General features: G+C 37.5%; 1 protein-coding gene across 6 annotated transcripts; it reads left to right on the top strand.

The window, feature by feature from the left end:
• Nucleotides 1-61: 61 nt before the first annotated feature.
• Nucleotides 62-16,565, top strand: LOC114357047 (PHD finger protein 14). Of its 6 annotated transcripts, none has more exons than XM_028310477.1 (20): nucleotides 63-183; nucleotides 266-430; nucleotides 718-851; nucleotides 1,012-1,123; nucleotides 1,356-1,484; nucleotides 1,566-1,648; nucleotides 1,801-1,955; nucleotides 5,163-5,315; nucleotides 5,480-5,595; nucleotides 5,792-5,910; nucleotides 5,996-6,181; nucleotides 6,438-6,628; nucleotides 7,382-7,503; nucleotides 7,917-8,067; nucleotides 8,929-9,697; nucleotides 9,770-9,877; nucleotides 9,958-10,044; nucleotides 14,193-14,317; nucleotides 14,697-14,805; nucleotides 16,260-16,565. In XM_028310477.1, exons 1-20 carry the CDS (start codon nucleotides 174-176, stop codon nucleotides 16,278-16,280), a joined length of 3,045 nt encoding a protein of 1,014 aa, XP_028166278.1. In that variant the 5' UTR covers nucleotides 63-173; the 3' UTR covers nucleotides 16,281-16,565. The 6 variants fall into 6 exon arrangements, with proteins under 6 accessions (XP_028166280.1, XP_028166279.1, XP_028166278.1 ...); XM_028310475.1 differs by having other exon boundaries at nucleotides 7,908-8,067; nucleotides 9,961-10,044; XM_028310474.1 differs by having other exon boundaries at nucleotides 7,908-8,067.
• The last annotated feature ends 212 nt before the right edge of the window (nucleotides 16,566-16,777 follow it).

Genomic DNA, 16,777 nt, shown 5'->3' with positions numbered 1-16,777 from the left:
CGGATGGCAACTGGCAACACTTTCAATCAAACGTTCAAATAAAACAGATGTTGGCTTGCTTTGTTATGTCATTCACCTGTCAAAAAACAAGAAATCGTGGATGGATTTTGCATTTGCGTTTGTGCGTATATTTTAAGTAAATGTAGTAATAACATTACATAAAAACTTTCAGGATGAGTACCCGTAAGTAACAGTTTAGTTAATAAAAAGTTATAACGGAAATTCAGAGGCTTGTGTCCTTTAAATACGCTGTTCTGTCTTTCAGAGGGTCGAGGGCCTGCCAAGAGAAAAGTAAAGCCGGTGGAGCCTCAGTCTCTTCTTGATTTTGATCTAGCAGAAGGTGAAAGTTCTGATGACTCTGACTTCAGGATTGAAGACCACCCGGAGGAGAGTGACGATTATTCTATAAACAGTGACGATGACGACAAAAGTAAGTCTATTGTGCATTATAATTTACTGAACCATATTCGGTATTGATTTAACTCTTCTTCATACTTTTGCAAAGCCTATAAATTCAAAATAAAGTTCCTTCTTGCTACTGACACGAAAACAGTATGTAATCTTTTACTAGGTAAAAGGACTTTCTAAAAAAAAATCAATAATGAGCAACTAATTTGTTATTAATTTTATCTTAATGACTTCCTGATTTAAGTAAACATTTTCTATACATAATGCCTCTTTTAGTTTTATATTTATTGATTATTTTACAACTTCCAGAAAAAGATGGAAGTTCTTCAGAAGAGCAGTCTGAATCAGACGGAGAAGATGGACCTAAAAGTTCCAATAATAAAATTGGAGAAGAAATCTCAGTCACGGACATTCTTGAGAAGGCAAAACAACAGGAATTCAAGGTACCTATCCATTATTTAATTATATTTTCAATTAAATTAATTTTATTTCTTTAAAAAATACTTGTATAACTAAACTTAAAAAAATATAGTTTTTTGGCCTTACATGCTTGCAAGTGGTATTTTTATTTATTTTAATTAATATACTGTATTTACTCCACAGATTCCATTTGAATTGGCAAATATGCTGATTTGTGCTGGATGCCTTGGTTCAAGAAGTGACTGCTACAATGAGATTGTTGAATGTGACGGCTGTGGAGTGACGGTACATGAAGGCAAGATAAATCTTTATTATCAGTTCTTGTATGTTTCAATTGTGGAATATTAAATTCCAGGGTGGATTTTTGTATGCACCCTAAAGGTAGAGGGGTCTTAAAATATCTTTTAAGAGACTGTTAATTTAATCACATAGCTTTTGATCAATCTGTTTTTCATGATCTTATAATGGAAGTTATTTTTGTTACTGGGTACCAGTTAAAGTAATGGTGTCTAATATCTTTTCCATAGGCTGCTATGGTGTGTCGGATGTTACCAGTGAATCTAGCACGGTCAGCTCAGCGTCAACGGAACCATGGTTTTGTGAGGCTTGTAAAGCCGGTGTCACTGATCCCAGCTGCGAGTTGTGTCCGAATAAAGGTATGTTTTTGAGGCTTTAAAATAACTTTGTAACTTACTATATGATACAATTCTAAATTGGTGTTTCAATTCTTTTGATAGGTGGTATTTTCAAGGAGACAGAAGTTGGAGCTTGGGTTCATCTAGTATGTGCACTCTATGTGCCAGGAGTTGCCTTCTCAGAGGTATAGTATACAATTATTGATAGATAGATCATAGATCAGAAATTATAAACAATGATTTGGTTTTTTAAAATCATCTGGCATCTGGTGAGACTTCTGTCATTAATTTATTTATATGCTGAATGTTATTCACATTTACTCTATACTATTCACAGGTGGAGCGTCTGTCAGGAGTGACGCTGTTCGAAATGGCGTATTCCCGGTGGGGCGCGCGCTCGTGTGCCCTCTGCGAAGACACGACACTCGCCCGTACCGGCGTCTGCGTTGGTTGCGACGCCGGCCTTTGCAAGACGTTCTTCCATGTCACATGGTAAAGAATCGCTATTAGTTGTCTAGTACCCATAGTACAAGCTTTGCCTAGTTTGGGATTAGAAGCGAAGTGTAAAATGTCCAAGGATATTTATTTAATTATTTTATTTATTATTAGAAGTTTAAAGAATCCATTTTCTGAGTATTGTACACAAGAGCAAAAAAATAGAAATGAAAAGTTCTCAACAGGTTTCAGAAACAGGACATGTATTTTGACAAAGTTCTTTGCATTTGTTTCTTTCCATGGAGCATATAAAATACAGGGTGACTGGAACTGAACCCGCCATAGCTAATACGCGTATAGAGGAGGTCATTTGCTAATTATTGAACCTTACTTTCTATGACTAAAGTTTTATAGTTTAGGAGATATGTCAATTTTTATACTTTTTTCAGATTTTTCCGAAATTTGACCTAAAAACTGCTTCAATTTTTTTTTCTCGCGTGATTTCAACAGGTTTTTTATTTGATATTAATATCGAATATGTCTTTATTCAAATAAAATAAAGGACATCATCCACGTTTCATATATTTTTGGTCCAAAATCAAAAGTGCCGGCCAACAAAAAAAAGTGCTGTATTCTGACAGAATACGGTCTGCCTTAGCATTTGTTACTATGGCACCAAAGCCGTAGCTCCGCTGTGCGTCGAGTATTTGAGATCTAAAAGTCATCGATTATTCATACATTTTTGTTCAAAATCAAAAGTGTCGGCCAATAAAAAAAAAGTGCTGTGTTCTGACAGAATACGTCCGCCTTAGCATTTGTTACTATGGCACCAAAGCTGTAGCACCACTATGCGTCGAGTATTTGAGATCTAAAATTCATCGACGATTCATACTTTTTTTGTTCAAATCAAAGGTGCCGGCCAAAAACAAAAAGTGCTGTCTTCTGACAGAATACGTCCGCCTTAGCATTTGTCACTATGGCACCAAAGCTGTAGCACCACTGTGCGTCGAGTATTTGANTGAAAAAAGTATAAAAATTGATATATCTCCTAAACTATAAAACTTTAGCCATAGAAAGTTAGGTTCAATAATTAGCAAATGACCTCCTCTATACGCCTATTAGCTATGGCGGGTTCAGTTCCAGTCACCCTGTATACTTAGGTACTAATGTGATCATGAATTTTAAAATATTCCAATAGCGTTTCAATAAAAATAAAATAAAAAACTCGTAACACAGGATCTTCGGAGCCTAGCACGAGCACCATCTCTCCACAACTTCATGTAAATTGTTTTACAGGGTGGCCCAGAAGAAAATTAACTTTTGAAAATTCAAGGAAACGAACACTGTACATTTTTGTAGAACTTAAGCTATTGCAATTTAAAGGAAATTTAGTGCAATTTATTTTAAAATTTACTATCTTTTATAAGTTTTATCGTACATGTGATTCCCTTGACGTTTGCAACATTCTGTCAACATACATCAACATTTTCGAAAACTTCCGTAAGCGTTCCTGCACACGACGCCGCTACCGCGCCGCCGCCGCGCCGTCGCTGCGCCATCGCTACGCCTTTGCACTGTTTATAGAGCCCTTAGAGTTGCCTCAAAATGAATTCAGGATGGATGAATGCTGCAGAGTTTTTGGATTATTAGAGTATACTCTGCTCATAAGGTAACCCCACAAAAAGAAGTCTGCTGGAATGAGATTAGCGCTTCTTAGAGGCAGTGAGATTTCACCACTGCTTAATTGGTTTGTTGCATTGAAAGGATGATTAATTTTTGAGAGCGCTATACTGGTAGGCAGAAAAGCTTTTTGATTTCAAAGCTGCAAGATTCGCAAGGTTATGACCGGAGCACGTGGTTTCATCAAGATGGGGCTACGTGTCACACTTCAACTGAGAGCATTTAGATGGTAAGAGACATGTTCCCACAAAAAAATAATTTCAGGCAGGGGTGAAATCTCCTGGCCACCAGGAAGCACGGACCTCACTCCAGAAAATTATTTTTTGTGGTGTTACATTAATACAAAATATAGGTACTTTATAGATAATAGAGAATACTTTTATAATCCAACAACCATGCAGCAACTGAAGCTGAGCATTCGGCAAAAAAAATAATTGAAAATAGGTTTCGAGGTACTCGTTATGCTTTGGCTCGAAGTTTTTTGTTGTGTACCATCACATTATTTTTATTTTTGGTTAATGTTGATAGTTACCTTGATTTTGTTTGTAATTAGTTGTACACTCATTATGTTTAAATAATTTAAATTTAAATGTTTCTCAGGAAGTGAATTATTGTTAATTCTTATGAGAAATAAAGTTCTTAAACCGTAGGTAATTCTGACGAACGCGTTCCAAGATTTTGATTTATGTTGATCGAATGTTGTAAGCGTCAAGGAAATCTCCTGGGCGATGTAATTTAATAAAGGTAAATTTAAAAATAAATTGTATTAAATTTTCTTTAAATTGCAATAGTTAAAGTTCTATAAAAATGTAGGTACAGTTTTCGTTTCCTTGAATTTTCAAAAGTTAATTTTCTTCTGGGCTACCCTGTATTACCAAGCCTTGGACTTTCTGTTTACCTTTACTTAAGTAGTTCTTAGCTAATTACTTATACTGGATATAGCACTTCGCATGGCTCTGTGAACACAGACAAATTGTTCAGATGAGAAGCTTTTCTTGCTTAAAACGGGTTAAAAACTATCTACGATCTACTTTAAGTCAAGAAAAGCTTAATGCTTTATCTCTTTTGTGCATAGAGTCAGAACTTTTGCAAATTTAAAATCTCGCATGAAAATAATGTAAAACTTATTTGATCTCATTGTCTGTCACCATTAACTGGATTGTTAACATGTTATATTTTAATAGAAATTGTTTGTATTGTTTTTAAACTGTTATGTCCAATAAAAAATATTTACCAAAAACAATGTTTGCTGACCACACATTATTTTGTCTGTGTTCATTATACAGTGTGAGTCACGTTAAAGTGTACATATGAAAATAGATGAAACTAGACCTATTTTTATCGACAAAAAAGCCCCTACTGACTTTCAAAAGTCAGTAGGGGCGGCAAAAATTGAATGGCCTACTAGCGGCTAATTTGTAAATCCGCCACTGTCTATACGCGTATTAGCTATGGCGGGTTCAGTTCCAGTCACCCTGTATAGTTTACAACATTTGAACATTTTGGTGATAAAAATACCTAAAAATTAAAAAAGTGTCCTAATATACAATCATAGTATTACAACTATCAAAAAACTCATTTTAGTGGTCAACGTGAAGGTTTGCTAGCAGAGGCGCATACCGAAGAGGCCGAGCAAGCAGATCCGTTCTACGCTCACTGTCGCTTGCACTCTGATAAAGCCCTAGTCAAGAAAAGAAAACGAAATTGGCTCGCTTTACAGCTGAGGACCGAAAAGCGGTAAGTTACCTTCTTGTCTTGTCGACAACAAACTTAGACAGTGTCAGCCCAAAACTGCTACAAGAGTGGCATTGTCAGTAGAATTAAGTTGCCTTATTTACATTGAAATGAAAGTGTTTTCTCCGTATTCAATTACCTACTTCAATGTATTTATTTGGTTCAAGAAAACTGGAGCTACAAACAAATATAACAACAGATGAGAAACTCCGAATACAAAGGAAGCTTGTCAAGTACAGGAGAAAGTACTTGCAACAGAAGGAGAATAGGAATCCACCATGGGGTAATATATTAATTTATTTATTATTTTAATGTATGTTATGTCTTTCAATGTGTTTCTGACTACGTAAGTCAGTTTATTTGAATTTTAAATTGTCGCTGATATCTGTTTTTCAAATTATTTTTTTCGTATTCGAACACCTTGGAATATAATTAAAGTGTATCAATAACGATGTAAACGCTTTTTATTTTTCTTCTAGTGCCAACTCAAAAAATGGCTCGGATGCTGTATAGCAGCGCATCTGCCATGAGAAAGTTCGCGCGTAAGGCAGAGTGCATGGGCATAGATACGCATGCCCTTGAATTTCAAGATGCTCAGGTAACATGCATTATTTTCCTAATGAATGTTCACTCCACATTTGAAATTTAGGTTTTTTTTTGTAATTCTTTTTGATATTTTTTAGATGGCAGCACTAAAAGATGTTTCTCGTCGCTGGCACGTCCCACCGGCTTTTTCTGTGGAATTTGTCGGATATTACCTAGAGAGAAACTCCCGCGTCACTTCACTGCGAAAATCACTTGAGAGGCTGACAAAAGAAAATGAAAAATTGTTGAGTGAAGATGAGAATCTCAGGACGGAGTACGATGAGGTAATCCTGTCTGAAAGTGGAATTAACTTTCTACAAACAGCTATGTAATAAACAGTCCAATTTCTTCATATTCAAGTTCATAAGAATAAACATAAACAGTAAACACTGACATTGTAGGTTCAATAGGTTTTAGCTATTTTGCAACAAAAATATAGATTCATATTCTAAACTTAAAATTCTAATTACATTACAAGCGTGTTTCTGATACACCCTGCATCATTTCTCATAATATTTTTTTGTTAATTATTATTCAAAGGCATCAAAAGAGAACACGGACGCTCTCGCCGAGTTGACGTCAACGAAGCAAGCTCTCCAGAAGATATACGATGTGATCATTGCTCTATGTCCCAAGAAGGTCGCTCCACCCATCATGGAAGAAAAGCCCCTCATCCCGCCGGTCATACAACGCTCCACGCCGAAAGTCACACCGTATCAGCTTCAGAAACGGTATGATGTTGTTTTTTGTTTTTGATTTTTTTTGTTTGTTTTGATATTCTTTTTACTCAGTTTTTAAGTATGTTTGTTCTTTTTCTTGTTTTATTTTAGTAGTTATTTGCACATCTCAAAATCTAAGGCTTCTATTTTACGTGATATAAAATCACGTAGTAACAATCATTAATTTCATATAAGTTTTAAAGTATTTATATTTATTTAATACTTACGGGGTTTTTGTCGTAAAATTGGAGCTTTACTCAGGTAATAATAATGTTGAATTTACTAGATTAAATAATTTGAGAAGGACAGATTTTTCAATTGCCTCATAAAAAGAATAAGTTTAAACTTTCCTACAGATGGAACACCAAAGTCAAATCATAATAGAAAGAAAAACTTATTTTTTATTGGATCTGGTAATTGAATAATCTGTCTTAAAGTTTGCGCCATCAGACTTAGGCAATTTTGTATTGGGAAAAAAATCGAGTAAAACACAGTTATTCTGGCTTAGGGTCCTGTCATAATAGAACACAATAGCGGCGTCACAAGTCGCGTCACCTGTAAAATGTACCATAGTATAAGCTTGTTTCCGCAACCAATTTGGTATATTTGGTAGCTCATGACACCACGGTGGCGTCATGGCTTGACCGGTGGCGCTGCTATGGCGTCACAATGAGATAGGGCCTCAAAGCAAGATTGCCAAAGTCAATGGGTTTGGTCTATAAACCTGTGAATCCACATGATGGTTAATGGTCATATAACGTACAGTGAGTCGGCCAGCAGATCAATGTCTGTGCCCACCGCGGCTGCACTTAAGATGGGCGTTGGTTTTCCTCTTAGCGACAACCCGGACGCTCGCCATGGAAAAGTTTTGTCTACGTCGCTTGAAGGTGAGTGGGATATATTAGTTACACCATATTTTATATGTCTTTATAAGATTTAGTTATTGGGTCACTTTATACTGCATTACAAAATTTGTAAAATCAAGAATTTGCCACTTTTGGTAAATGGAAGTTTTATTGGCGCTTCGCCTGCGATAAGTCTATTTTAATAAGCTCACAGACGCGCGTCTCGTACAAGGCAATTTCAGTGATATATTATCTAAAGTCAATTTCACCTTGGACCAACGTTAATCGTTTCTACGATTGATAGTTTGACAGCAGTAAATTTAAGTTCTTTTCATTTTGGAAAGCATCTCGTTCGCGTTCTAGTGCACAGTTACAAAAAATTACGGTTATCATTAATAATCATTAGTATTAGCGAGTTTGCGACACATTTGTACAACGATTCCCAGCGACGACAGGCGCCCTAGCGGCCCGCGAGTGCGCCGTGTGCGGCCGCAGCAGCGAGCGGCACCTCATGGCGGCCTGCGACACCTGCCGCCACCACTACCACCTGCACTGCCTGCGCCCGCCGCTGCAGCGCCCGCCCAAGAAGAGCAAGCTCTACGGCTGGTACGTACTCGATACCACAACGCGCAGTCACCCATGCATCCACAGTCTCCCCTCGACACCTGCCGCCACCACTACCACCTGCACTGCCTGCGCCCGCCGCTGCAGCGCCCGCCCAAGAAGAGCAAGCTCTACGGCTGGTACGTACTCGATACCACAACGCCCAGTCACCCACACGTCCACAGTCTCCCCTCGACACCTGCCGCCACCACTACCACCTGCACTGCCTGCGCCCGCCGCTGCAGCGCCCGCCCAAGAAGAGCAAGCTCTACGGCTGGTACGTACTCGATACCACAACGCCCAGTCACCCATAATACATCCACAGTCTCCCCTCGACACCTGCTGCCACCACTACCACCATCACTGCCTGCGCCCGCCCAAGAGGAGCAAGCTCTACGGCTGGTACGTACTCGATACCATAGAGTCTATGCCATAGACCAAGGCTGCTCAACTCCAGGTGTGGCCCGCGAAAGATTTTAAGTGGCCCGCGCAAGTATGGTTCAAAAATACGCACCAAATTAAAAAATCCCGCCACGCACAGTACAGCCCGATTAAAACTTTATGACCTCTCTGAGGTTAGCTGTCAGAAATGTAAGTGGCCCGTCGTTAACGACTGAATCCACCGTTTGGCCCGACTCTTCAAAAGGTTGAGCAGCCTTGCCATAGACAATGCCCATAGTCACACATAGATCCATAGTCTCCCCTCTATTATAGGCTGGACCTACAGGGTCTACACCTCTGCTGAAACGCAAAACTTGTTTTCGCGATTCAATATTATTTAAACCATTATTGATCCCTTGTACATTCGCTCACACATAATCGAACAAAATAGTAACCTTTTTATTTGTCACATTTTTTACGTAGGCAATGCTCCGAGTGCGACAAGACATCCGACTCCGAACCAGAAGTTTTGGAGAAAAAAGTTCCGCGTCGATCGCGAATACGGTACAGCAAAGATGGCGCCATCATCACCGAACCGCAAAGCCCCGGGTCGATCACCACGTCACCGCCCAAACCCAAGATAGAAAGGCCCCATAAGATTGAGAAAGTTGCCACCACAGAAAACATGTCTCCAATCAAAGTCACGATAAAGCCCTTCGACTTTAGCAGTGAAAACGAAGGCAGTGAATTCAAAAAGAAAGATAAAAAGATTAAGAAGTCAAAGCAAAAGGAGCACGCGTCCGCATCGGCCGGGGAAGGCGAGTCTCCATCAAAGAAATTGAAACGCAGTTTCACTTCACCGACGCTTACGAATACGCCGCTAATGTCCATCACACCGATTGTCGCAGACAGCCCCAACGATTCTCATAATGAGAACTCGAATGCTTCGACTACTCTGCTTCCGGTGAAGCGCGATGAGACCGTTCAGAATATATCCTTCTCGTCTCTTCTAAATGACGCAAAGGAGAGGGACAGTAAAGCGATTGAATCGTCAATCGAGAGCACACTCGCTAATTTGTCGTCGGACATCGCGACGTACAAAGCGAATAGGAAACGAAGGAAAGAGAAGCACAGGTCAAGGTATTCGCCAGATCTGCTGCGTTCGCCGTCGAAATCACATAAGCACAAACGGAAGAAGAAGTGTCAGGATATTGAGAACCCTGAGATGCCTCATCCAAGAATAACCATCAAGGTAAACACGTTTTAATATTTATTCAGTTAGACATTGTCTAAAACTATCACTTAAATACTGTTTTTATTTTAGATCAAGCCCATTCCTAAGCCTGATGGGTCATTAGATACCCAGATGTTCTACGTGCCAACTGACAGCAATGACGGGCCGCCACCTGCTATGATGAAAAAAATGTCAAAGGTAAATAAATAATTTGAAACTAAAATATTTCTCTGTTCCACTAATTAATAAACCATCAATGTTTGACCATTTTTTGTCAGCAGGTAGAACAAGATGTGGCCAAGCCTCCACCACCACAGCCGGAAGTCCCGTTAGAACCTATCGCAGAGGGAGACACTGCAACTCCTGTAAGTTTTTACAGCCTCTAAATTAATTTATTGTTTGCAAGTGATGAAACCAACCAAAGATGATTTTTATGCAAAACTAACTTAACATATCACTTATCGCAAGCTTGCTATAAATCCCGAGGAAAATCCAGTGGAACTTACAAAACCTAAGGTAAGAAATACCCCCCTTCCCTTTGGTAATAAAACAAAATCTAGTTGCACCATCTTACTTTATCAAAAGTAAAAATATCTGTCAATCTTCATAATATATATAAAAACACCGGTTATTGATAAAGTTACTGTTATAGTAAGTTGGTGTAACTCAGCCAATGTTATTGTTACGAACCTATTAATACTATTTAAGTCGCAAAAATCTCTCAAAATAGCTAAGTACTGAAAAGCTTCGCAAAACAAAATGTTTATTAATTCGGCGACAAATGTGGGACAGTCTAATTATTTTCACATTAATCAGCAGTTAAATAGTAATGGAAACATCAATTTAAACACATTTCCCGCATTGTTGGTTTTGCCCGTAAATAACGCTATAACGTAAAGCGTCGACATGTGCACAAACAAAAAGTAACGAATGTTGACGACATTTGCAAATGCTATGGAAATCATGTTTGCGTCAGTCGGGTATGCAAATTGATGCTGCTGCATTTTATAATGAAGCATTCATTCTGTATCAACGTTACGTTTACATAAATTCAGTAAAAACTAGCGTTTAAACTTGAAAGGCATGTAAACCATCACACAGCAAAGATACCGCCTAATGGTTAAATTAAATTCTTCGAAGGAGTTAATTGAAAGCTTGCGGGAAGTGGCTTGTGAACCGTCATGTTAGCAATTTTGTTTTATTTTCATAAACTCGTGTTTAGACGATTATTAATATGTAATAATGGTGGATTATTAACCATTAAGTGTTCGTGAACGTGCATGAGTGTGGGCAAGTGAAACAAAACAGTACAACCGTGATTGTTCGTGTCTATGACAGACAGCTTCACATCACTATCGTTCAATCTCATTCGGTCCGCGCGCGCGTTCACTCTCCCATTCACTGTATCCCCCTCTCGCCTATCAGCCACCGAACCGGCTTGACGTGCCGGCCGGCACGTTAACTCACAATTTTTATTTCAATGTAATATTGTCCAAAGTACAATAAATTCTCAAACTCAAGAATGCATTTTATTAACTAGTTCTGCGTGAACAGTTCGTATTCTCTCAAGTAGCAAAACTATTAAACAAACTTTACTGAGACTCAAATGGTGGGAAGGGGATCATCTATCATCCTTCATTATATCATTTAATTGCCCCAAGTCCCATCCCACTTGGTACCATTTTGTAAAGGTTCGGTCAAACCACAGATATGGATTAGAGTAGATACAGCAAGTTGCTAGTCAAAGCGTGCCATTCCGATATGTCCAAATGGACATACATGGTCGAGTGATGTTCATGTAATCCGATTACAACAATCGGATACGATGATTTTACGAGGACAGTAGTACGAACACGGTAGAGAGAAGAAATTATTTACGGATTGAGAATTGTAATTAACAGCAACGAGTAACAAATATGTAATTAATTAGAATAAAGTAGCAGAAGAAGAATTATAAAACAAGTTAGATCAGTGATCGCGGAAGACAGAGTGCACTGTATAACGTCGAAATATACAAATCAAGAAGTTAGGTCAGTGATCGCAGTATACACTATTACTAGTCTATGTATACCACGCCCGAGATTTTGTCGTTTAGAAATATCTTCAAAACTAGGTACCTGACTTAGCTTTATGAAAGAAAACGTATTGGCAAAACTATCTACGCCTTTTTACATTTATTAAAAATAAAAAGCTTGAGAGTAAAATAGTCTTTACTTTATTTTAAATGTCTGTACTTTACTTACTAGGATATTTAAAAGTATGGAATTAAGTATGAATTACTAGTAGTACTATTTAACATAATGGAATAACGATCATTACTTTCATAAACATTAGGCACAACAAAAATATTATTTGCAAATTAATAATGTAGAATTGTAGAATAACGTCTACCGCTACATAATTATTTTAATCCACAGTCAGACTAGCTATAAAGGAGAATGGGCAAAAAAAACCCAGGCCCGGCGCAAGTCGAATGTATCTCAAAAATAGATAATATTAAGGACATAAATAATCCATAGCAGCTTATCCAAAAATCGATGGCTAAAAGTGAGATATTGCTATTTTTTCCATAGGAGTAGTATTATTGATTTTTACAATAGATCTTTGTGGACCTGGCGATATTTTTTTGTTTTTAAAACTTGTATGCCTCAAAACATCGGTGTAAGCTGAAGCAGAATGCACAATGCCATCATCGTTGTGCAGGGCCAAGCTAAATAATATAAAATAGTTATAACATGAGTACAACTGCCTACAACAACGTTAACAGCATTGTTGTGTTCCGACAGTTAGAGGTAAGATAGCCAGTTCCTCCGTGGTTGAGGATTCCGAGTGAAGCTCGCTTTCACCTTCAGCCTAACAAGAGCTTTCTTGTTGTGGATAAAAATAATTATTCTTTAACAATAATCTTCTGTAAATTTTGTAATATGCTTTTCCGTGGCTTACACCGATGTTTTGAGGCATACAAGTTTAAAAAACAAAACAATATCGCCAGGTGCACAAAGATCCATTGTAAAAATTTATTAGTATTCCTATGGAAAAAATAGCAATATCTCATGTTTAGCCATCGATTTTTGGTCAATTTACTATGGATTAATTATCTCCTCAATATTGTCTATTTTTTTAGATACATTCGACTTGCGCCGGGCCTGGGTTTTTTTTTGTATGGGCTGTGCCCTTTAACAAAATATCAGTTTTATCGGAATTAATTAATTTTTGAATCGAGTCACACGATATCATTCGATGACTATGCGAATGCAGTACGATGATACGATTACTTTTACGTTGCGGCAATCACTAAAATTCGCTAAAATGACACTAATGACGTTTAAAAAGTGGCACGCTCGGCTTCATACAATTTTTGACACATGCTGCATCTATCCATATCTGTGGGTCAAACCAACACTGGTTTGACTGAACTTTAACTCGTCTCACTTGAATGAAACCTAAAAATGACACAAATCAAGTCTGCCTCGACATGTATTGCCAACATTAAAAAGGAAGAAGACACATCACTACTTTGACAGCCGACAAGACGTTAAAATAAATAGCGTAGCTGTCATCATGTCATAATTGACATATTTATTTTGTTTGTTTGGATTTTCGTTTCCGATTAACTTTTAGAAAACTTTTTGTGTCGTGAATTTATTTTAAATATATAACTACAATAAAGCACCTGCATGTACTTATACCTGTTATTTAATATGACTAGCTGCTAAAGTTCCTACAATAACGTTTCAAAACAATAAAACATAACCTCTGAAACCTCTGAAACGATCAATTTAATAAATAAGTTCAAATAATAATTGGTTCTGGTTAGGCTTAGCAAAGTTACAACAACAAAACACGTACTGTGCAGTTGGCAGGGATAAACTGAGGAGGTGCTTTGTGTAGTTTTTACTTATTGTTTTCGTCGTTTCGCCGCATCCAGTAATTGCTTTCGGAACTGATATGGGTTCTTACACTTACGAAGAGTATGCCGATATCATGTTTTGCTATGGGTTTAGTAATGGATGTGCTACAGGTGCGAAAAGGGAATATGTTCGTCGTTATCCTAATCGCCGGGCACCCCATATGCGAGTATTTACGGATACGTATCGTCGATTAAGAGAAACTGGTAGTGTTCATGCACGGACGCCTTGGGATAGTGGTAATACTCGAATTCATGGTCTGGATGAAGAAGATGAAGAGGAAGAACAAGAAATGCTCGATCAATTTCAACCACTGCCTACTGCATTTGTTGCTGTGAAGCCCAAAAGCCATGGACTCATTAAATTGAAGGTATAGTTTACATCGTATGCTGGGTTTCAGTCTGGTTGAAAACGGTTCATCAAAAATTGCACATGCTTCTCGTTCAATACTCAAAGTTCAAGTTAATTCTTTATTGAGGTCAAAGTGTATGTACAAACTAGGAATAAAAACTTCACGTTTATTTTTTGACCTGTTCTCTTACATAATCATAAGATGCATGAAAGAGAAATAGTTATTAGTTAGTAAAGTGGGACTATTTTCTCAGAGGAGCCGAACGAGTCGGGCCCGAAGAACTACAGGAGGCGAGACGTCGTCGCCCGCGCAAGCCATGACGCCGCTGACGCACTGCGACGTGTGCACGCAGCCCGGAGACAATACCAACCTTGTCAGGTAATTATGTCTTGACATTAGCACCAAGTCAAATGCACAACATTAATATATTTAGGGCCTTAAAGTTACACCTTAGTTGAACTCTTGGCTTATGATGTCATTTCGCATGGAAATGTCATTTTGATCCTGAGTTCATCCTAGGTGTAACTTTTTATTTAATAAGGGGGTTAGTGTTTTACACAGTCGTAAAGAAACCAGTAGCATGACTCTGCGAGTTACTATTTTTGGGTACTGACCTTAGTTTAAACCTGTATTGGGGCTCTATCTTATGGGGCATCTTAGTGTCACCATATTTTTTTATTAGGTGAAACATTTTCAACATGTGCTGTAAAGGATTAAACATATTTTTCAGAATTTAACCTATATTTATTTTTTGCAGATGTGACGAGTGCTTCAAGAGGTATCACTTTACTTGCCTGGAGCCGCCTCTCAACAAGAACCCCAAGAAACGCGGCTATTCGTGGCACTGCGCTGATTGCGATCCAACGGTTACTATTGGATATTTGATACTTGATATTAGCTCATTTTTTTTCGAATCAAAGAATATTAGCAATTTCTTGTCAAAATTTAATCTGGCAGACATTTTATTTATTATTATTATTATAGCTTTGTATTCCACATTTTTACAGTTTGATTCAATTAATCTATATCTCTTGTTTGTGGCCCCACTTGGGTAAAAGCCTCCTCCATCTTTTTCCACCTTTCCCTGTCGCTGGCTATGTGCATCCAATTTTTCCCTGCCTTGTTTGTTATGTCATCGGCCCATCTTTTCTTCGGCCGTCCTACGTTTCTTTTGCCTTTTGGGCCTTGCCATTTTGTTGTTTGATAGGTCCACCTCTTATCTTTATATCTTGCCAAATGACCTGCCCAGTTCCACTTCTGCTTTAGGCTAAATTTAAGAGCATCTGATAATTTAGTTTTCATACGGATGTCTGTGTTTCTAGTCTTTTGTATTCTTCTTAGTTTTAAGATACTTCTCTCCATTGCGTGTTGACAAGAGGAGATTTTGTTTTTTACTCTTTCCGTAAAGACCCATGTCTGGCTAGCATAAGTTAGGCTTGGGAGAATGCAGGAATCCATTATTGTCTTTTTTATATTTAAGTTATAATTCCCTTTTAAGATTTCTTTTTGTGCCCAGTATTTCTTCCATGTTACACCTATTCGTCTGTCTAGTTCGTTTTCGTTGCTGTTTGTATCGAATGACACCAATTTGCCTAGGTATACATAGTCATCTACATATTCTATAGGTTTTTCCTCTATTTTTATTGTTTTCCTAGGACTGTTTGACATGATTTTAGTTTTAGAAGCGTTCATGTGTAAGCCGATTTTTATACTTTCATAGTTCACACTTTGCAACATTTTCTCTAAGTCTGTAGCTGATTCACTGAATAGAACTATGTNGGCCGGAAATCGTTCACCGCTCTTTATTTTGTTTGGGGTTTAGTGGGTAGTTTTCAAGTGATTTTTATGTCACTGTGTTGTTGGATGATTTCTCAAATATTTCACACGCGGAATATTCTCGTTTGCGCCTGATATTCAGCGAAGATAACACTTGTGGTTAAAGTTACACCAGTTAACTATAGTTTTCAGTGGTATACGGCACTAATCGCGCACTTTAGCACTGTGTATTTACGATTGTAATCAGGAACCTCAATTTACGTTGTGAACTGTTTGACAGCCGGAAACGAAAAAAAAAAATTCTGACATTTTATTTACGATGATACAATATTTTAAAACTAGATAATATTATTATTAGATGTTCTATCGGCAACAGTGTTAACTACCCATTGCCAGTCATGTCGTCTCGTTCTATCACAAAGAATCACCATTTGATGAGAGTGAGAGCAAAAACGGAAATGGATAGTTAACAGTGTGGCCGTGTGTACATGGACGATGAATACATTCTATTTTAAAAAAAATTACAAATATATTTTTGTTACAGGATGTGGAGGAGAACAACTAAAATTGTATTAAAGGTTAATTATTATTAATCTCAAGGAAATCAATTTACTTAGAAACTAAGTAAGTGTAGTGTGAAGTGAAATAACAGTATTTCTTGAGTTTTGTAATGAGACCTGGTGTTAACATAAGTACAATTTTAATATCTCTTATTCAAATTCTTTATTGCTCCAATGTTGGTATATAAAAGTTCTTACATATAGACATAGACCCATAACATGGACCCTGCTAGGGTATTGCAACATGATCACTTCAATAATACACCTAATAGCCATAAAAATTGTTTGATCGGTAATAAAAACTTCTTTAATTAAAGTCTTATGTTTTCGCCAGATCCAGTTGCTTCGTATTTGAGTTCAAATAAATCTCTTTTCTTATAAACTTATTAATTATGAGTACATATTGATATGTATCGTATTGAAGTAAATTTATTTTTAAGTACCCAAAAATAAATATTTAATAATATACAGATGTGGTTTTAAATTTAATTTATTTTAAACT

This window comes from Ostrinia furnacalis, unplaced genomic scaffold (genome assembly GCF_004193835.3).
Source record: "Ostrinia furnacalis isolate ACB-3 unplaced genomic scaffold, ASM419383v2 OfSCF3022, whole genome shotgun sequence".
NCBI lineage: Eukaryota > Metazoa > Arthropoda > Insecta > Lepidoptera > Crambidae > Ostrinia > Ostrinia furnacalis.
The sequence above is the reverse complement of the archived record's forward strand: the minus strand, read 5'-3'. Positions and strand labels throughout refer to the sequence as shown.

What these genes read in the sequence shown, in the direction of transcription:
- LOC114357047 (XM_028310474.1), top strand. An exon ending in TCAGGACGGAGTACGATGAG is followed by an intron (nt 6,182 to 6,437) that starts GTAATCCTGTCT and finishes TATTATTCAAAG; the next exon opens with GCATCAAAAGAGAACACGGA. An exon ending in ATCCAAGAATAACCATCAAG is followed by an intron (nt 9,698 to 9,769) that starts GTAAACACGTTT and finishes TTTTTATTTTAG; the next exon opens with ATCAAGCCCATTCCTAAGCC.